This window comes from Aulonocara sp. 'chitande type north' Nkhata Bay, linkage group LG13, assembly GCF_057382095.1.
Source record: "Aulonocara sp. 'chitande type north' Nkhata Bay isolate Kocher_YH1m ecotype deep benthic linkage group LG13, A_spYH_male_GT1.1, whole genome shotgun sequence".
NCBI classification, from domain to species: Eukaryota; Metazoa; Chordata; class Actinopteri; order Cichliformes; family Cichlidae; genus Aulonocara; species Aulonocara sp. 'chitande type north' Nkhata Bay.
This window is the reverse complement of record NC_141356.1, coordinates 21,496,834-21,519,186: the sequence shown is the minus strand read 5'-3', so window position 1 is coordinate 21,519,186 and position 22,353 is coordinate 21,496,834. Positions and strand designations below refer to the sequence as shown.

At 39.8% G+C, this 22,353-nt stretch overlaps 1 protein-coding gene across 3 annotated transcripts in view; it reads left to right on the top strand.

Moving 5' to 3' along the window:
- Positions 1-6,788: 6,788 nt before the first annotated feature.
- The window catches only part of ccser2a (coiled-coil serine-rich protein 2a), a 49,065-nt gene continuing 33,500 nt past the window's right edge, over positions 6,789-22,353 (top strand). Inside the window, exons 1-4 of one of the 3 annotated variants that reach the window (XM_086259146.1) lie at positions 6,789-7,047; positions 7,210-7,401; positions 19,760-21,219; positions 21,309-21,520. In XM_086259146.1, the coding sequence (XP_086115272.1) occupies positions 19,803-21,219; positions 21,309-21,520 (1,629 nt within the window). In that variant the 5' untranslated portion in view covers positions 6,789-7,047; positions 7,210-7,401; positions 19,760-19,802. Of the gene's footprint in view, positions 7,048-7,209; positions 7,402-18,156; positions 18,418-19,759; positions 21,220-21,308; positions 21,521-22,353 lie in introns of those variants that run through there. The other 2 variants (XM_086259147.1, XM_086259145.1) reach the window with 2 other exon arrangements.

Sequence of the window (22,353 nt, the reverse complement as noted above, 5' to 3'; positions counted from 1 at the left end):
GAAAATCCAGATGATGTCATGTTCTTTAAAAGATCTAACCCTCTTTTGTCTGAAGCTGCAGGAAAAATGACTGCTTCTGTCATTCAAACTGAAGAATGTCAGGAAATGTGGAGCCAGGTCGTCTACTTTTATACAGTGATTAGTTTAAAACTCTCCAGCTGTCAGCTGGAGTTAGTGTAGTTGACAGCATAAGGCAGAGGCAGTACACCTAAAGATATTTTGTATTTGTATTTCTTGTTTCTAGCAGTGACTGGTTCTAGCTGATTTTAGCTAGTAGGTTGTGTTAGGAGGTTTTTGCATTTTCTTGTTGATTCGATCAAAGGCCAGTTAGAATTTAAAAAAATATGTTGGTGTTTTATTGAAAAGATAAGCCATATATAGAGAGAACTGACTTGATTTGTTTTACCTGTTTAACTTCCACTTTTTAAGAATAATACCCTTTGTTCTTTTTTTTGTATCTTTATTGTGCCCTCTGTTCCTTCTCAGGTCATTTTGTGTGAATTTCAGATCCTCAGCAACTTTAAATAGATGGACACAAAAGCCATAATCTTGAAGAGAGCAACAAGAATGTGATGTTTGTTTGTTTTGGGGGGGGGGGGGGGGGGGGGGGTGTCCTTGACATAGGTGTGTCACTGCAGCATGTTGTACTGATGCACACAACTGGGAGCCCCTAACTCATTACACTTGGGAAGTATAAACCAAGACAGTGTACGCACTCATGAGTTAACAGGACCAAAACCTTTGTATAGAATATTTACCTATTTTTCAGTCTGTCTGTTTATCATGTTTGTACATTTTCCTGATACATAAAATCAAAAATCATTAAGGAACATATGTTTGACATATACTGAAGGGATGCCAGTGAAGTAAACTTAATTAGACCAAATTCTATTAAATTTAACATTTTAATATTTTATATTATCCTTATATAATAAAGTTATATACAATTATAACTTGTACAGGAGCACCTTTGCACTTTATTAATAACACTTTAACTAACACTTTATTTAGCATCAAGAAGTGTGGTGGTTTTCTGTGAGGAGGAAAGAATTGTTACTGGGAGCAAATAAGGTCTAGTATTAAGGAAAAGTTAGGCAAATGTGTGTGCAAAGTCTAGAGGTAAAGGTTGGTGCAAAAAGTTGCTGTCGAGATGTGATTACTCACCTGTTTTTTCTGTGTCCTCTCCAGGGTGCTTGGGAAAATGTTTCTCTGGGGGTCCAGACAACATTTAAAGGTTCTGGGAGAGGCCATGGGTTAAGGGAGTGTGGGGAATCTCTGTGCACTAGGTTTTTGGTGTTTTTGGCAAAGTGTAAAATATTTAATCATATGAAAATGGTACAATGTATGTATATATTTATTTATTAGAATTGTGTATTGTAGAATGTTTGTGGAAGGTTGGAATTTGGAAAAACTCACCTGACAGTAAAATAATGGTTTAGTCCTTAACAGCGGAGAAGGCTGATAATTGTCGTTAAATATGAGAGTGAATGTTTGTGCTGTGAGAAGGCTTGACATGCCAGTGACTGTCATGGCCTTAGAGCTATATGTGGGCAAATAAATGCCTCTTGCTTCTGCCATACTGTGTCTTGGTCTTCCTCACTGTAAATCCAGCTGCAAACAGCTGCCCTATTACATTACCTAATGCCAGCATTTTGAGCCTGCATATTTTGAGTGTAGCCTAATTTTAAAAGAATCAGTTCAGTTCAGAATTCTACAATATATAGTTTTAATTTCAAAAAACATGTTTAAAAGGTATTGGCATTGTGTTTTCAGCAGAAACAGGTGCTGGATGCTCAGCACTAAAGGTGAGGCCATGCATTTTTGCAGGCTTGTACGTATTTAACTTCAAATACCAGGAGGAGATGGCATCCACCTTTGAGTTCATTCAAAGGTGAAGTTTGGATTTTAACACCCTCAAAACCTCCCATTTAGATTCTGACTAAAGTAAAAAAATATGTTCTGTTAGGAAAAGTGTTTCTTTTTCTAGGCACTTTGTAGGCAGTAATCCAGAGAGAAGATTGAAGGCCTCAAAGGAAAAAGGACCTTTAAACATGCTAGCTGACTTTGCCAGTAAATCCACGTGTCCATTCTACTGTGTAAACTAATGGATAAACAAATTTTTTGAAAAGAAAAAGCAGTCATGTACTTTAGTTTCATTTTCCTTTGAAGATATTTAACAGTGAACGCTTACTGTGTCACGAAACAACATTAAAAGCAAAACCTAAAAACACCAAATGCATTTACCAGCTCATTATCAAGTTAGTAGGAAGTAATTATTTAATTGTATCCATAGGCCTTTAAATGTACGTAGCATCCTTATATCTAACGTCCAGCTTCTTTCTCTAAATTCATTTTCACAGTCTAGAAGATTTGTTCACCCAACAGACAGATATGTACACTTGCAAATGTCTGACAAAAAAATCAAATATAAAATGGATTCTGCTTCAGCTTCTGAGTGCAAAGATTGCAAAAAGTGCGAATGGTGCAGCTGGAGCTAAAGTTGGTTGGTGTCATGTGTTCTGCCTCATGCATTCTTGAAGCTCCCTTAACTAAACCAGACAGCATTTCCAGTAGTGGGAGAATGTCTGAAGCAGACACACGTTGTGCTACACGTGACAAAAGAAAACTTCAGACAAATCCTGAACTGACTCTCCTGACAGTGGCCAAAATTCTTGTGTGAAAATGGTTTAACTCTGTAATCTGTCTGTCTGTCATGCTTCTATCTCTCAATCATCCCTTTGTCTGTCTGTCATAGAAATAGTGAGACAGGGTTGATTGAGAGACAGAATAAAAAGGTAGAGAGACATGACAGAGAGGCAGAATGGAAAGTAAGCAAAAAGTTTAATGATAAAGTGCTGTTCACAGACGAATAGCAATGAAGTGCTATACAACAAAATAGACTAAAATAATTTTTTAAAAATAGCATGAATCACAAGAAAAATACAAGAAAGTACAGTTAATAGCAGTATAAAAATATTAAAAGCAATTTAAGGCAGAGAATAGATGAATTCAAGCAAATACCAATAAGACTCAATAGAAGACCTGTCTTTTTTAAGATTTCAGAGTGAGAAAGCAATATAGTATAAGGTAGGCTTAGTACTCTACAGTATGTCTATTTAGGGCTCAACAATTTCTAATTTTGGGAACCATTGTAAAGAATGTAAAATAGAAGTAATTTGAGATTGCTTACTAGAATATGTCAGTAGTCAGAAGCCATCAGCAAAATAAAAAAAGCAATTTAAATGAAAGAAACAAGAATGGGAAATACATTTTACATCTGAGTTAAAGCTCAGAGAGGAATCAAATATTCCCCTCTGGGCTAAGTTCAACATTCAAGATTTCAAATGCTGAACTTATTAGATGGACAAAAGAACACTTGGAACCAAAATAAGAGTTTATAATGCTGAAGGACTCTTTAGTAGTAGTAGTGTTTGATATATGTTCAGCAGGAATGTTGATATGTCTGATTATCATAATTCTGCCTACTTTCAACGGTAGAAAATTAAAGTCTTAAAGTCCAAGGGAAAATATGCAGCAGAACCAGGTTGCTTATATATTATAATACCATACAATGGGTGAATTTCTAGAATTATAATTATAATCAACTTGATGGAGTAACTAGAGACTGAAAAAGTCAACTGACACAAAAATGTCTATTTTTAAAGTTCTTTGGCAGTTCAACCTCCTCAACTAGAAATCTGTGGTGCAGAGAAAAATGAACAGTGTGTTGAATGTAGTTTTAAGAAATCTGAGACGTTCTCATGCTTCTCAGAGAGAAGCATAAAATCTAGTTCCTCTTGACAGAATAAGTCATTCAAAATTAAGAACTTCTTAGCAGCAAAGTAGGCATTAATCACCATCAAATCACTGTTATTTTACCAGAGAGCCACTGGGGTGGTTATAGAAGGAAGGTCTCAGACAGAATCCAGATGGAGAAGTGAGCTGTGCAGAAAATCGGGGTTCCTGCCATGATGAGCAGAAGCTTTCTACACTTTGAGATGTCAGCCTGGAGAGAAAATAGAAGCACAGGCACTAGTTATAGACTAAAAAAATTCAGGGAACAATACCTGTTATTAGAACAGCAGCGAAGCCCAAAAGTCTCTAAAGTCTCTCTGAAGGCAATGAAATGGTTTGAGGAAAATGGCCCTCATCCCCCAGTTCCTCCAGTGGGCTTTCCATAGTGAAGGTGTTATTCTAAAATTATGGTGTCATAGCTATTGCAGAGACCCGAATTCCAGCATTGTACTCCTTCTGCCAGCTGCTTAGTTTTCTAAAGAGACACTGTCTCAGCCTGCATGAGCAGCAATTTAATTTAATTTTAGCCCTGATTAGTGCTGTTGATTCTGCATTGCAGCAGTGTTCACAGTGGGTGATTTACGTTGCTTAAGCAGTTTATTTAGTTTTTCCGGTACAGATCTGCTGAGCTTTAGTAAGCCTCTTTGATTGCTGAGATCAATAAGCCCTGCGCACTTTTCAGAGTCCAAGAAATAGTTAATTAAATTGTTTAATCTCCATGTCTTTTGAAAGATTTTATCACTATGTGTCGAAAAAGAGCAAAACACCATCTGTTTTTTTTAAATTCTCAATTAGAAGAACACATTTATGTGACGAAAAAAGAAATGAAATAAACCCTTCAAATAGCTTTTATTGTTTTGCATTACCTTCATTTGTATTCATTTAAATACAAGCAGAAACGTAAGATAATAATTAATATTTCATTTTAGATGAAAGTTTGGAGATATGCATAATTTTACAGTCATACTGCTTCCTCTAAAACTGCATCCATGATTTATTTTCTTAGGGCGTCAAGGTCTAACAAGCTGAGGAAGGCTTTCATTCCTGACATGTAACTTATTTATGAAGTTATTTATGGTTGTCTATCATTTATTACAGTGAAAAAGAACAATAGAATTATTTTTCTTGGAATTTGATGAACAGTTGTCTTTAATGTGCATGGATTTTGACTAACAAGCTATTGGTATTTTGTAAATTTTAACCGCACAGCTGTTGGAAAGAACTGAGTTGTATTCTGGATAAATAAGGACTGGTGGATGACAAATGTGATGAAGCCCACTCATAATGCTGCATTTGATCATCTCCAAGATTCTAAATGTATCTAAAATGAAGGCTGATGATGCTCATTCTGATCATCTTTGTGTTTTCTTTCAGATGATTATCTCCAAGCACACAGATGCTCAAACAATTAAAATGTGTACCACTATAAACACCCACTATGTTCTTTATCTTAACTTTCATTTTCAGATCCACACTCCCTTGGGTTTCAGTTAATGACCTTTAACCTTTTAGTTTATTTGAGTTCACATCATACAAATGTGGATGTAGTCTCATGTAAGAAAAACTATTTCACTTTCTGGCTTGCATTCTGATTTTTCAGTTTCCACTACTTAACTGTGATAATGGAAAAAGTTGACATGGTAAATAGCAAATGGACTGGTTCTTAAATAGTGTTTTGCTACTCCACCTGAGCCCTCAAAGTACAGTGACACTTGAGTGTGCTAAATTGTGTTGCAGGTCTTTATCCAGAGTGTTATTGAGGCAGGCCAAGCTTTTACATAGTTTAGGGAACGTCAGCTGTTGAATAACACCTCGTTGCCTTTTAAACTGCTTCAGTTCTTGGTAATATAGATTCAATAAAGTCCACTAGAGTTCAAAGGAAGTCATGTGAGTGAGTGAACTCACTGTCATGTTCAAGAAATCAGTTTGAGATTATTTAAGCTTTGTACACTGATAAGACCACAGTTAGTACACAGTCGTTATAACGGGATGGACATGGTCAGCAACATTACTCAGGCAGGCTGTGTTGTTTAAATGATGTTCACTTGTCACTAAGAGGCCCAACATGTGCCAAAAAATATCTCCACACATTACACCACCATCACCGTACAATCTGAATCTTGCAGAAGAAATGTGGTCTTCTGCTCCTGCTTCAAGGTTTAATGCATTGTGTATTCAGAGAGGTTCTTCTCCATACCTTAGTTGAAATAAGTAGTAATTCAAGGAATCATTTCTCAGTTTTCTCAGAGGTAGAATTATTTTAAGCAATTAGCAGTACATTTTATTAAGAAAAAGAAAAAAGTAAAATCGCAAATTTTGCACATCCACTCAGCCCCCTGTAAGTTTAACACTTAAGATTCAGTTTGTCTTGCCAACTGGGAATTTTTACTTTTTAATTATTTTATTAGCATTTTTTAATCACTCTCTTATATTTAAATGTTCATTTGCTATTTCATCTAGGGTTTGAGAGTAACGAAATTTCTATTCTCTGTATGTCCTGTACATGTGGCAGAATTGACAAATAAAGTTGACTTTGACTTTGAAAAATACACTTAATACTATTTCCCTTTCAGAATGGAGGTTCAAAACAAAAGGGGTTTTTTAAAGGCCCAAGTTGTTTGGGCCTTTAAAACCCCCCTTTTGTTTTGAACCTCCATTCTGAAAGGGAAATAGAAAACTATTTTCTACAGTCATTGGTGCAAACGTAGTGTCCTTTGTGGCTAGTAAACAGATTTAGCACAGCCCTGCACGCTCAGCTATGGGTCTGACGTCACACGTGCGGCTACCAAGCTGTAGTTTACTTTTTATTTGAAAGCTTACAACTTAATATAAACTCATAAGAGCGAATTAAATTAATGCCAGAGACAGAAATTGACTCACAGGACTTCAATAACACCTAGCAAAGAGAGATGCAACCCAAGCTTGCAGATTAGCGTGCAAAGTCCCAGGTGACATCTACACGCTCCGCCCCCTCGAAAGCGAGGGGAGGATGTAGAATGAGAAGGCGCTTTGGGGGGACTCCGTCTGTACACTGAACTTTGCGGGGGGTTCCTGCTGTGGTTAGTTTATTTACAAGCCCAGGTGTTGCTTCGTGTGAGGATTTCTTTCGGTCCACATGGCCGTGTTGTCGTTAAAGCTCGCCTGCCGCTTTGCGGACGACCCGTTTTCAGTGTCGGTATCATCAGTTGGTCGATGTTTGCTGTCAGTGTAACTCACGGATAGTGGTACAGTTGCTTCGGGCTGTTTTTAACGGTATGCTGGAAATACTAAAGAGAAAGACGATTTTTTAAAATTTATTTATTTATAAGCTCTCTTCAAGCACTTAGTGTAAGCTTGCTGATTTGTTTAGTACAAATAACTCTTTGTGATGCATCGGCTGTAGCGATAACCGTTAAACTTGTGTCATGATTACAGGCTACGGGCTAGCCTTAACTTCACCAGTGCATCTCCGCGGTGAGCTAGTTTCAAACGCGAAACTGTAGGACTTGCTACCTCTTCTCGGCCGCTCACTTTGTAACATCATGTTGTTTAAAAGACAACGAACAAGTAGACGGTTCCCTCAACCAACCACGAGGCGATAAACACGCTTGTAACGGCATCATTTAGGTAAGTCTAATGACAGTCCAATGGACAGTCCGTATTAGCTTACACAAGTCTTGTTTTAGCTGTGAAATGACGTGACAACAATAGAAATTGTTTCCAGTATGTGTGCCTATAGAGCCCTTATTTTCAAAGATGTGAATTGGTCTTCATCTGTGAGGCAGAGGAGGCCATGCTTTCCAACAACACCCTCCACAGTCATAACATGCCGTGAGAGTCACTGTACCGTGAATAAGGATGATAAGACCTTTGTGCACCATAGGAATGTTCTTTATTGCATAATACAAACAGAAATTGGAATTTTTAGCTACTCTGGAGCACTGCTGCTTGTCAAGTGTCTCACAGCCTGTTGGGTACCTAAATAGTTAATGCTTAAAGGGAAATCTGGCTTCCTTGAGATTTACCATTGAGATACCTTGCTCATGGACATGCCAGGAATTAAGGGTAACTGAAGATGACTCATAGATGATCTTAAAGTTACATGCAGCAGACAAGGGTGTAAATTCAAGCAGGGTTTTTATAAGCGACCGTGCAGTGGAGCCTTCAAATTCATATTTTTATACCTCGACTGTAGTTGCTGACAGTTCAAGTCTTTACCATGAGGTGTGTGTGTGTGTGCCATTTTAGGCTGTGATCTATAACAGGCCAGACAGTGTAAAGCGCCGTGGCATCAGCGCCAGTACACATTAGGATAAGGCGTGACCGATTGCCCTTAGTGTAAGCGAGATGAACATCAGTCTGGTTTGTCCGGTGTTAGGGTGGGGTCACGCACACACAAACACGAACGCACATGCTGATCCATGAGTGTGTACGTTGGACACCTGTTGGCTAGGATCCTGGAGCGCCACCTTGGCTGAGGGTGTGTTTACAATCTGATTCCACTCTACAACAGCTGAACGTCTGCTGAAGAGTGGACCACCCAAACTGCTGTGTCTCTTTGGCCTGCCTTAACTGTCAGCGTCAGTGTATTTTGTAATGTGGCTGTTTGTGAAATCACACATTTGTCCCACTACCCTGGGAGTAGCAGTCATTCCAAGACACCATAGCGCTCTTGAAGTGCAACCTCGAGGGTGACAGGGTCGTAAAATGCTGAAAAATCACTATGTACAGCACAGATAAGTGTTATTTATACAGTAATACCAGAAATCACAGGTGGAGGATGAAGACGTAAGCGTTAAGCAAGATGAGCCCTACACAACTCCTTATACTTTAAGACATGAGCTGTTTCCAGTCCTGTCTGCTGTGGGTGTTATACTTAGTCCACATCTCTGGTTTTCTGACATTTATGCTCAACCACATTGTGCAGGTTTTCATGTGTGTTCCTCATAGAGCCAAGGAACTTGATTTGACTTTGACTTTTCTCTGATCCTCTTTGCCCTCTTCTCTCGCTGTATGTGGCCTGTCATTAGAGCTATACTTAGTCACGCTTATCAGTTCTGTTATTCCCTCGGTAAGACTGCAGATGTTTACAGGATTGGAATAGCTCCATACGTAGTAAAGTGTTGACACAGAATCTCTGATGGATAAACACAGAGTCCTTGGAGTTAAAGTGTCCTTCAAAGATCAGCAAGGCCCTTTTAGGCATCTTTAGGGAAAGCTTTTGAAAGTATGAAAAGACAACGTCGAAATACTGAGAGAATAAGAATGAACGATCATATGGCTGAGTTGGGAGATAAATCCTAATTTTGCATGCACTAGAAGGTAATGTGCTGGAAATTTCTTGTGTAGGTTGATATTTTCTCTTCTATAAAGCATCAGTAAATAAAATCAGTTAAGTGTTTGGGAGTGGTTCAGTTGGTTGAAGAGCCCTTGTGTTCTTTTTCTCCAAAAATTGTATTTAACCAGGCATAATTATGAACACAGTGCAGGGCGTTGACAGCAGATGTGTGTAATTGCTGGCTGGATGATGTCATAATATTATTAAGATATTGACTTAAAATGGAAGTGGTATGTTTTACAGCAGACAGATCCATGTGGCATATGTGGAAAAGCAAAGGCTGTGTTTAGAGTGGTCGGTTCATGTGTTTCAGTGAGTCAGTGTGACAAAGTGCCACACTTTGCTTTCTATGACATAAAAACAAAACAAAAAACATTGTTATAACTTTTAACCTACTAAATGTGTATACTGTACATTCATTACAAGTTTAACAAAACACAGAATATGCTGTTTCGTTTGTAGCATGATCCTGGTGTCAGGATGACAGAGAAAACAACAGAACTGCATAAATTAACATTTCTGGTGTTTATCTTTTGAATAATATCAGAGTTTATGGAAAATCAGCATGTAAAAAAATAGTTAGACAGTTTTCTAAGCTTTTTTTAAGCATGTTTGGTATTTGTCTCTGTTGACATGTGCTACGTTCATCTACAGCCCCCCCTAAAAAGTCCTGCTGACCTGCCAAGTACAATAATTACTGAATAAATTAAAAAAAATGAATGAATTATTGTTAAATTTTGCTCATTTGGTTATGTGGGACACACAAGTAACTTTTAACATAATAGTTCCTGGAAACAAATGAGCTTATGTGTGTGAGCCATGGAAAAGTGAGTGACAAACTGAAACCACATGAATACCAAACAAATCAAAATCTGAATATTTGAATGAATTGTGCATGGATTGTATGGCCTTCCTTTAGTTACTCTCAGTTTGGCATCAGGTGATATAATCGATTTTAACTTTCACTACAACAGGTCGTGCGATCACTCTCCTTCAAACTCTTAAGTCTCCTTCGGTAATCCTTCAAGGCTTTGAGTCATGTGATATAGAGTGGTTATGTCCCCAGGATCAGACACCGGCCATGTGCTGAGGATTGTGGACTCTGTTATGAGGTTGAACATTTGCTCTCTGCCTGCCTCCACAATCACTGCTGAGTCATTCTCAATTACCATATGGGACTGGCTGTAATTTGCAAGCATCTGCTGAAAATGGGTGTTATTCTCAGACACGATGGCTTATTTCCAGAGCAGTGCCCATTTCATGAAAGCTGCCCGAGTGTTTCTGTACTCATGTTACTGCACCAGTTTCATTTGGCACATCGTCCCTTTTTAGCCTTTAAGCAGTGCCATATCATGTCACTCTTAAACTTTTATTTCCCTAGGGAAACTTTCACTTTATAAGTAGTATTATTTTACATAGTGCATTTCCTTTTCTGGATCTGATGGTTGTGTAATTGTGAGATCTGACTCATTACTCATACCCTCCTTAAAGGGAAAAAGAAATGCAGTTCTAAATGTCAGCCTCGGCAATTACCTGCACAGACATGAATGTGATATTCAGATACTCTTGTTTGCGTGGCAGGCACAGCCGCAATAGCATCATCTTACTTGAGCAGATAATGGATTTCATTGTGCTGTGGTGCCTTTCTGTTTTTCAAAGAAAATTACACAGCAGGGGGACATAGAAGTACGAGTATCCATTCACTTTATTCCACAAAGCTCCTGAGGTGAATGGAAATGTTTCTCTATTATCTCAGGACTCTTTTAGATTGGTTCCCCTCTAGTTGACTTAATATTTACAGACGATGAGAAAATGGACACAAAGCATTTTGCGAACGTTAACTGCCAGCAGTGGCCGCATTTGATATGTGGATGCTTTGTTCTACCTGGTTTTACAGAGACTGTTTGATAACTACTAAATAAAAATGTGCTGTCTAAAGAAAAAAAGTAGTGATTGGGAGAAGTGTTTGTTGAGACAGCCAGCCTGATAGAGTGAGTAGAAAAGGAGGCGGCACAGGAAAGAGGGAAGTGGGTCATAGAGGAAGCTGACCTAATAGCATTGTACCATCCATTCACGGGATAAATCCAATAGGAACAACTATTAAAAGCTTACTGTTTAGACGTATGTCTCATCTTTGCGACCTTTCTGTTGGCTGTCATGGAAAACATTGCTTTATTTTTTAAAAGCCACAGTTCTCTCCTATCTTGATTTCTTTCTGCTATGTATGTCCCATGAGGGTTAGTAAGGAAGAGGTTAGAGGTGGTATAGGGTACAGCAGGCCTGTTTGCATCTACAAAATGTGCTTTTTGTGCTTATTCTCTCAGCAAAGTGGTGCATGAGTCAGAGTTGTTTTTGCTCTTTGCTCTTTTGTGTACAATGAGAATCCCCTTCTTCCACAAGATAGCGTAGCTGTGCCAAACATTATGTATACAGCAAATAAAGTCTAGTGCCAGGAAGTAACATTGTAAAGTGTGTATGCCCTGTGTTCTTTGTTAATTTTCTAGCAAGCTTACTTGAGACAGATGAAGAGAATACTCTGTTCATATGTCATGTGGGTAGCAGCATATCCACTTCACTTCACATCATCAGCCTTCGCCCCTTGTGTGGGTGAAGGCTCAGTTTACTGAGGAACAGGTTTTTTTTAGGTGGGATTCTTCTAACTGACTGTTCCAGTCAACGACTCCATGGGGGAGGCCCTAAGATAAGCTGGAAATTTTGAGAACCCATGTCTGTTTTAAGAGTTGTTGATAAAGTAAAGAGTGTTATGCCATTGCTCTGATATCATCCAGAGAATAACATGGGCTAAATCACCTAAATTGGCCATAGGTGTGGATGTTAGTGTAAATGGTTACGTGTCTCTCTGTGTTGGCTGGCGACCTGTTCAGGGTGTACCCCACCTCTTGTTCAATGGCAGCTGGGATAGGCTACAGCCCATCAGCAACCCTGAATTGGATAAATGAAAGAAAAAAAAATTTATGAATGGGTTAGAAAAAACAACTACAACCTTTAAGTTATCAAATGTGTGTCATATCTAGTAATTAAGGCCTCAGTACACAGGTGTACTGACCAGTCTGTATCACCCTTGCTTGGAAGAAATGTTTACCGGTTCTTCACCTGGATGGTGAGTGGTTTCTGGAGGTTGCTAGCTGTCACAAGGTGAAATCAGTTTCAAAGGAGGTACTGCACCAAAAATATCTTTGTGATGGCTTTGGTTGCTAGCAGATTGCCACGTTGGGCCATAGTTTGCATTAAAGTTTATCTGCAGACACATGCCATTTGCTGTCCGGAGCTGCGTTAAAACTTGAAAAAATGCACCAGAAACCAGAAATGGAGAATGTTTACTTTAAAAGTACAGGTTGTGCTTGGTGGATTGTGCAGATTGTGTGTATTTACAGACAAGTCAGCATCTTCCATGCAATCTAATGTGACCACAGCAACCTGCTAGCAACCAAAGCAAGGAGGAGGTTTTCAGTGCAGCACTGGATACCTGTTTATGACTAATTTCGTGCTAGTGATTTCACATATGCCTTGTACCAGCAGAAAAATCCAGGTTAGGATTAATCTAGAGGGATAGTGTTAGTCAAGTGCAACGCTAAATTGCACTGAAACCCTCCGGGCTTTATCGTAGGTGTAAATACGTCCCTGACAGAAACCCCTCACTGTGCAGTGACTTCATTTGAGCCACATTTTTACTCGTTTATGACTAAATTGAAACTGCAGGTCGCCCAGTGGTATAGTTATTCAGTGCCTAGCTTGTGTGACCACACAGTAATATGGTTTTATGTGGACTTACTTCAAAAACCAGCCTCTGACTGCTTTTGAACAGCTCTAATGACCTCGCTGACAATGACTGACATCTGCGCTGTTGCTTGGTGGCACTTATCAGCCGTTCTCACCCTTGTGGCCAATCATAAGTTGGGAATTAAATGGGGCTGTCAGCTGCACTGCAGTGTTCTCACAGGATGGTTCAAGTGAAGGTCATGTAAGGAGGGAGGGAGAAGACAGAGAAATGTCCCTCTATGCATGTCAAACGTATATACCAAACCTCGAATATACAGCTTGGTGTTGGTAGAATGGGAGAGCTGACATCTGTCCTGTTATGATAGAGAACATAATTAGAGTTATATAAGTGCCACCAAGACTTCCACACCTCAGAAAGGGGTGTTTTTGTAAAGGATGACTCAGGGTAGATTATGAGAACTTTTCAAAAGGTGTCTCTGTGTGTCGTGACTAGTCAGCAGTATGACTCAGTTTGGTTCAGACTTTCTTTGGCAGTGTGATGGTTGAATGTTTAAAATATATCCCAAATCAGTGTCGCATCACAACAGTATCCTCAACTGCCATTCAGCCTTAATAGAAAGTATTTTTGACTCAAAATAGCTTGACAGTTATCTACTTTGCACCTCTTTTTTTTTTTTTTTTTTTTTTTAAATGACATCAGAAACAGCAGTATGCGACATTACGTGATGGCAGAGCTTCAGTTCATCCTTTGTCATTTTTTTTTTTTTTTTTTTTTTTTAATAAATAGGACAGGGGGAATGAATGAGAGAAAGAGGGGGAGAGAAAGAAAGAAAACCAAAGGGGAGAAGAGACGGTGAGAAGGGGGGGGAAGAGAGAGAAAAAAAAAAAAGAACTCCTGGGTCACCTGTATGGAGAAAAAAACAAACAAACAAAAAAAACAAACAGAGGAGACAGCAAACAACAAAGAGCAACATAATAATAGAGAAAACAAAGCACCATCACAATAAACTAGCTAGTCATAGATATCAATATTTACTAAATAATAAACGATATTGTGCAGCACGCAAGATAGACAGCGCACAGTGTGCTTTGAGGCAGCAGCCAAGAAAGCTTTAGTCCGTGTCTGTGAATACCCATGTGTGCATACCTGTGTGGATCAGCATGCTTGCATTCCAAAGGTTTCTCCATGTAATGATCTGCTAGGGAGTGTGGGGGGGCCACAGCCCCGTCCTCCAGGGTGTGAAGTGGGTATGGAGGAGATCAAAACTCCAGACATCCAGAGCCCCCCAGAACACAAGAGACCATGGAAGACCAACAGAGGGGCAGCCGCGCCACTGTTCTACTTTGCACCTCTGGTGTAATTACATACAGGCAGAGCAGCTGATTTATATTGAGCCATCTGGCAAAAGCGTTGAGTGAAACAAAGTAAAACCTTATTTATGCTTTAGAAATCCTGTATGTTAGCCTCCAGTTCTGCTGCTGTTATAATGACCATTGCTTTAGACTCCATGCTGGGACTTATCAAGGCATGTGAGATCACAGACACAACAGGATGAAGTGGCAGTGCTCGAATGGTTTTACTGCCAGCACTTAACAGAAATGGTTGACTGAATGGAACCAGTATGCTGTGTTGACCATGAAATGAGTGGAAGTAAATTGAATTCACAGTGGAGCTTTACAAGAGCCACAGTATATTTCTCTTTACTGGAGGCAGGATCTGTTTCCTTGATTATTCCCTCTGGTGATCTCATGATAGCATAGGGCAGCATTCTGTAAATTGCTTCTTCAGCTTGTAGATAAGCCTTCCTGTGTTGGGGGCGATTATGTGACTTTGGTCTTTTTAACATATTGCGGATCATATTTTTGGTGTGTTTTCTCTCCTCTGCTCTCCTCTCCTTTCACAGCACACTGAGTAGGATCCCTAAAAGATTCCCCATCAAATATTAACGCCCTCATAAAGGCTCTGTTCTCTCCACCCACACACCCATCAGCGCTCGCGCCACACACGTCACTTTACACGCATACTCAGGCACACATGCAAAGACAGAGCAGGGCAGCATACAGCTCAACCTTTGAAGGGTGTCTTCCTTTTCCTGTGCTCTACTTTCTTTTGCTGCTACCTTACTTTCAGTTTAGATGATGGAGGAAACAAAGTGTAGATCCACTTGACTGCATTTATTTCTCCCCTTGTTGATTAATTTGGGGATAAAAATGATGAACAACTCAACATAAATTCACCAAGTTAAGGTAATAGTTTTTAATCTACTTTTCTGTGATGCACATTAGGGAATAGATTAGATGAGTCTCACTGAAAGATGCACTGATGTGATGATGTGATTTTGTCTTTGCTTGTTGTGGTCTAGCTGTAGATCTCAGTGCCGTGGCTTGCCACACCTTATCTTGCTCCCCTCTCTTGCACTCACTGTTTCCTCTGTTGCACTCTGTCATTTGATCTGCCACGTTTTAGTATAGAACATTACCAAATTCTCAGTGCTTTGTCATTGGATTAGCATCCTTTAACATCAGTGCAGCTCTTCCCAGTATTGCTTTCACTCAATACACATTAGTCTAGCGCCAGCGTTACTTTCAACCCTGTCTCATTCTATTAGCCTTCTCTAATGGCACTCTGTTAATCTCTTCAGGGACACAGCTATGACCCACAACTGCTCTGTCCAGATGACTGGCCTAGTTATTACTCCAGTGAGACTCTAGACTCAGTCAATATATGCAAATGAGGTTGCACTTTGGTTTTGATTCAGTGCTGTGTGAAGTTGCTTAGGCTGTGCATTTTCGTTTTTAAAATGTAATTTAGTTGGTTGACACAGTTCCTAAATGACTGAGTTGATGGTAAAACTGCTTTAAGATAGAGGTTGAATGGGCATGGCTGGGGTGGCCCATACACTTCAGAGCTTTATTCTCACACAGTAGAGCAGGCTGGATGACATACTGTGCTCTTCAGACAGGGATAATGTGTCAGTTGAGTTATGGAAAGTAGTGTAGTAGGCTACAGATTTGTTTATTTTTATGATGTTATTGTTTTTGTTCAGTCCCACATGAGGTAATATAGTTGTTGCTTTCAACCCCTTCAACTTAAACACTGCTTAAAATGTGCCACTTTGAAAAATGACCTAACAGTATTTTCGTTAGAAAGACAGAAAATGAAAATGAATCTCGTGACTTTGGATTGTAAGGTTAGTGCATGAGTACAATTAGTAAAAATATTGATAAGAATCCCACCAGAAACATTACATCTTCCTTGACATCCCTTATGCTGTAGTATACTTATTGCAGAGTTTGAATAAAATCAAAAAAAACTTCTCATCCCTTAAATTATTAAGTCTGCTGATGGAAAGCTAGAAGAGGAAAAAAAAGATGGATGTAGCTTGACGTACTGCTCTCTAGAGAGATGGTATGGAGGCTTTGTAATGATAGGGAACTATGAGCACTGGGAGTTAGGGACAGATTAGCTATGGGGATAAACAGCAGGAATGGGGGATTTACTGTGTGTAGTAGAGCACCTCCATTCATGCGTAGCCCCAATGACCCAATAGATCATCGCTCCAGGCTGTCGCATCCTATCTGCATCCATCCTGTTACTCCTGAAGAATGCATCTTTCTAGTTTGGGTGCATGTGTGCGCATCAAAAGTGACAGCTTTGCCAGAAGAGAAATGAACGACCTTACTAATCCAGATCAAATTTTTCAGCCTTCCTGCTCCTCTGTCGGGTGCTTTCTGCATGGCTGTCCTCTGAGTTTGAATTGAAGGAAGGCCAAATACCCTGACTGTCACTATGAAATAAAGTGCACCATCCCTCTGGGACAGAGAGGAAGAAAAGATGTCATGTCACTTTACTGTTCATTTCACACACAGGGATCACTGGATGCTAAGCTATCTGTCCAGCAGAGGATCTCTCTGTAGGAAAAGTGTGCCTCGAGTCTCGTCCTTCTGTTTCTCCCATTCTAATTGCACTTACGTGAATGTCCCTGTCTTTTCTAGTTTAAGCTTACTCCTGTCAACCCTTCTTCTGCTTGCTTTTGCATATCACAGATAATTTATTATAATGATATAATGATGCTTTGGACATCGAGATGAACATAATCTTTTACAGCTTCACTCTGTAAACCCAATATTTTGCTTTCCCGTGACATCATTTTTCAGTTCAGGGAAGGATGCTAATAATCCTGACAGCTGGACTATTCCTGGGCTATTTTACTATTGGAATCACATAAGAACCATATAGTTATAGTTCAGACCTCATACTTGATTTCAGCAAAGGGATATTTACTTTTTTACCAGTACTTGGCTGTGGGGGAGGGGCAAGTCTCCAGATATGAGCGTTTGACAGATGGTCTGCACGGTTTACTGCGCTACTTCTGAATGTGTGTCAGTCAGTTAGGATTTTGTTTATTTGTGGCTTTGTTGTGCTGACCTTTGTCTTTGTACTTTTTATTGGAATAGAGCCGGTTGGGAAGGCTATTCTGTGCATAGAAATTAGTAAAAGGCCATTCACTTTGAAATTATTCAGCCAACAAAAACGGGGTTATTGTATATTTTAAAGTATAGAAAAATTTATATAGACAATACCCATCTGAATGCTAACTCGTACAAGGCCTTGATGATAGGACATTATTTGCCTGTTGATTTGTAGTTATTTAAATGTTTTAAGGTCACTTGTTTGAATTTTTTGATACACTTGCCTTGCGGTTAATAAAAGGTCAAAACCTCAACGGTGTTATTTTTCCTTGCTGCATCTCTATAAACAGGCAGCAGCTTACTGATTATAACTTTCAGTGGCTGAGTGATGGGTGAGACGACCCAGATGAACAAGTATTTGCCACATTTGCTGTGTGAGTTTGCTGCTATGTGGTAGTGACTTGCCACTGTAGATATGAATGAAACTGGAAATGTTGTGAGGCCACTGACAGTTGCAAAAACCCTTAGTCTAATCACCACCCATTAAACACAGACAGGCGTAGTCACTACCCCCTCCAGGGCAAAGAGGCTTTGGTTGCCCTGCCTGCACATGCTGACCTGATTTTTTTTTTTTTCATCTGTGTGTAAGTGTGTGCATTTTGCATCTAAACACATGTGTGTTTGTGAAACAGATTAGGAAGGCGGCATTGCCAGACACTTCCGTGGCAGAGTCTGTTTGAGCACGTGTTCCTGTATAGGAATGTGGGACACTGTAGCAGAGAGGTTTTTCCAAGCTAGGAGATCCATATTGTGACTCAGCACACCCCCTCCACCTCTTCAGAGTTGATTGAATTATTGCTCCCGTAAGTGTGTTTGTAGCTGTGTGACAGTTTGTCAGGGGATCCACTCATGGGTACTTCCTGATCTGCCACAAAGTTACAACACAATAAGCTTTTCTTGAACGATAACTTGTAATTTTTAAATAACATTTGGTGTAACAGTAGGTTTTTTTTTTCTGTTGGCACTTAGTTTTGGTAACTGCTTTGTTTCCTTACACAGATTGTTTGCTTTCTGCTAACTACACCAGCCATCTGGGTATCACCAACTTTTCAATTTGTAGTATTCCCTAGCCAGATGGATATAACATACAGGTACACCACCAACACATGTACACTTGTCACATGGGTGATTGAAACTGAATGAATCAAACAATGAGCCAGAGGGAACAGGCTTGTATTCTCCCTTCATTGGCTTTAATACTGTATATCCTCCATTCACTATTCATTATGTTGGCCACCTTCCCAGCTCTGGTTTCCCCCTGTCCCACAGGCAGTGTCTACCAATTTACCCACTTTTTCTTTCCTTTTCTTTCTTTTTTTTTCATTGGCGAGACAGTTTGGAAGCAAATTCTCCAAAACCAGTGCCAGGTGCAGGGCTATTCATCTGTAAACCTCTAAAAAAAATTAAAGCTCACTCTATGAACTTGTTATTAATCTTAATACATTTACTTAATCTCAGTAGTTTATATCTAAGAAATATCTAAGACATTCACAAATGTTTCCAGCAGAGTTCAGTGAAGAGACGTCAGATTTACCATGTGGGATTCAAATTTGTGGTTATGAGACAGCTGAAAGGGCAGAGCCTTTTTGTTTCCCGAGGGTCTGCATGCACACACCAAGACAAACTTGGCGTGACAAAGTTTCAGGTCCCCATGCGTGCCAGATTAATTCCTAATTCCACTCACAGTAAACAGTCTATGAAAAGAAGATTGCAACCGTTGCGACAGGTGGAAAGGAATATCTTTAGCACTATTACTGGATAATTACAAGATAATTATAATAGCATTGCTGATGAGAACACGCAATTGCATGTGTGTGCTTGTGCATCTGAGTGCATTTGCTAGTTGCAGTATCTTAACTGCGTTTGGCATTCTGCTTTCTGGGTTGGGCTTTCATTAGTAGGCTTTGATGTCACTCACAGGAAAAGATGCTCTGTTATAATAACAACTCCAAGTGGGATAAGCATTAGAAAAGTATCAAAACAATTAGTGACTATACAGATCTGTTAGATAGTGCAACATGGTTTTCAGCTGAATAGGTTATTACACTGAACATCACAGATCCACTGCAGGTTTGTGTTGATGACAAGAAAAACACACGAAAGTCAAATTAACATATTTTGTAATTATATAAATAACCAAGAGTTCACTGATACTGATTTCTGACATTATTTAAAAAAATAAAAGTAGTTTTTTTTTTTTTTTTTTGAATGACAGATAATAAGAATTGCGGGGGAGGGGTGTGATTTGTTTTTCTTTTATTTAGACAGTTTGTTTTGATATTTAGACAGCAGCATGGATATAAAAATAAGAATTATTAAAAGACTAGTGATTAATTCAAATGTTTTACCGTGTGATACTTTATCACTAAGTAAAGTTATGGACACTCTAATCACATGTTATTCTGTTTTTATGTCAATTTTCTTTTTTCTCAGCTGTGGAAAATTCCATGCCGCTCCATGCCTTGGTTGGCATCTAATGGAAGAAAAAGCATCCATCAGGTCTGCCATGGTATCCAGACTGCCTAAGTTCAGTGGACGGTCCTCAACTAGTGGCGCCAGTGCCCTTTCTAATGGTTCTGCACATCCAGCCACCCCTACGCAAGATGGCAAGGTTACTCCATCAGCAACACGCCCAAATGGTGTGATCCAGGCGTCACCCTTTTCCCTAAAATTGAAGAGAGATGAGGGGGTAAACCCCTCTAGTCCATCCATTCCCATTGCCCCTGAGGATGAAAGTGTAGACAAGGCTCAGACACAGCTTCCCTCTGTGATCAAGGAAGTAAAGAATGGCTCTCCAGCAACACCTAAGATGGGCAGATCAGGCTCTTTGATGGTGGCTGTCTCAAGCCCAAAGGCTATTCAAAAGCAATCCTCAAAGATGACTCCCAAAGTTGGGACCAAGTTAGGGCAGAGCCCCATGAATGGAAGTTCTAAAACAGGTAGTAATAGTGCAAGCATTCCTACTCAGACAGGGTTGGAGTCTCGGCTTGTGCGACCAAGGTTAGGCTCTAGCTCTACCAGAAGCAACTCTCAAGACAGCCTATCCCAGTCCAGTGAGAGCCTGAAGATTGTAGCACTGGACAACATGGTTCGTTCAAATAGTTTCACTCACTTTAAACAGATTCCCTCGCCCACCAGTGAGCCTATGATACGGTCTTTCTCTTTTAATCGGGCTGTGGAACTAGCCAAGCCTCTGGCCAACACTCAGCTGCGGCCTCCTCGGAGTAGTTTTGTCAAACCCCCTCAACTGAGTAATGGAAGAGTGGGTTTAGGACTGCATGGCAGCCTTGGAGGTTTAGGTGGTTTAGGTGGGGTTGGAGGACTTCAGTACAACAAAAATTCATCAGTTGCGTCCTCTCTGCCTGGCCCTTTGATCACTACGACACCAACTACTCCTCGTACTTTAAGGAAGGCTCTGCTCCCCAGTAGTGTGTTGACCAAGTCAATGGCTAGCAGTGGGGTGTCGTTGTGCTACAAATTGCCCCGAACTGGGCAGGCTAAACAGCAGAAGTCTCTTTTACCAGGTAACATTAAGGAGGATATCAGCTCTTCAACTGCCTCTGATTGTGTAGGTCTACTGGAGAATGAATCAACCTACAAGGCTGACAAAGTCGAATCTCAAAGTGAAAGTGACAAAAGCTCTGGGAATGCAAAAGGAAAAGGAGGAGAAAGCGGTGGCCAAACAGCAGCCGAGACCCTGGAAGACATGTCCTTATCTTCTGCTTCATCTATAGAGAGAGGTGACATCAGTGAAGAGTTTCTAGATGACTTCGACAGTGTGGGAGATGTTTTCAGTGATGGGGACATGCCTGACAACAGAAAAGCTGCCAGTGATGCCCAGCTAGACAGTCTCCTAAATGAGACCAGTGACTGGGAGTCTGTGGATCTGACTGGTAAAATTCACCCTTTGGAAAGCAAATTCAAATAGATACAGTGCTATCCTTTGTGGTGTTTGTTCAGCCTTTTGTCTATGTGGTTGCAGGTCATAAGGAAGAAAGTCCTATGCAGGAGTCCCAAGGATCACTGATGCTATCTCCAGAGCAGACTGATGCCCCCCAGATTTCATCTGTGGAGCTGTCACCCTCCAACAGCTCTGGTGGAACCTACATGTGGGATGAAGAGGGGCTTGAGCCCCTTGGGGGGCCTGTGGCTCATCGGTTAGACAGCTATGATGACTCAGAGCTGAACAGCATAGTAAGTCCTCATTTCACCTTTAACTAGTTTTTACATAAAAATGTAAAAACCCCACAATTCGTTTTTTCAGTTGACTCTACTCTGATTGTGATTTAAAAAAATATGAAATTTAAATTATTTTAAGCAACTAATTAACAGTAAATTAAGGAATAGTTTGATATCCATATTTCTGAAGAATAATTAATCAATTATGTGTGTTAAAAGTAAGCGTTCTTCTTCTGCCAATCTTCCCCTCCTTGCCTTTAAGTCAACTGGCAGATAGCTCAGTAGCATTTTTTAGAAAATGAAAGAGGTGGAGAGCAGCCAAAACCCTTTAGCGATTATGTGGTTACTCGGGCTAAAAACCTCGGGGAACACTTAGAGCTTCTGCTTTAGCTGATTGAAAGTTGGCAAAGAATAGGCTTGTGTGACTGAGAACTGGATTTTTTCCAAGTAAGAAGGAGAGAGTTGAAGGAAATGTAAAGGTTTTGAGCCTTTAAGCATGACCTGCTACACATTAAAGAAATGGTCTGTTAACATTTCTGTGGCTTCTGCAGACAAGAATTCAAGCATCTTGCAGACCTCAAAGGGCTTTTGATTTTTTCTACCAAGAAATGGAAGACTAAAATATACCCAATGTAATGTATGCAGTGTTAATTTCAAGAGCCAAGTCTACGTTTAGTTCTGTCTTGTCTAAAAATACGGTGTATATACTTTATGCCCTACTTGTAGATTATGCTGCCTTCATGGTGCCAAAGTTCAGTAGTCAGTTTCACTTTTAAATAGTTCTTCTTTTTATATTTATACATTAATGGCCAGAACAAAAAAAAAAATCAAAATTTTCTAGTTTTCAG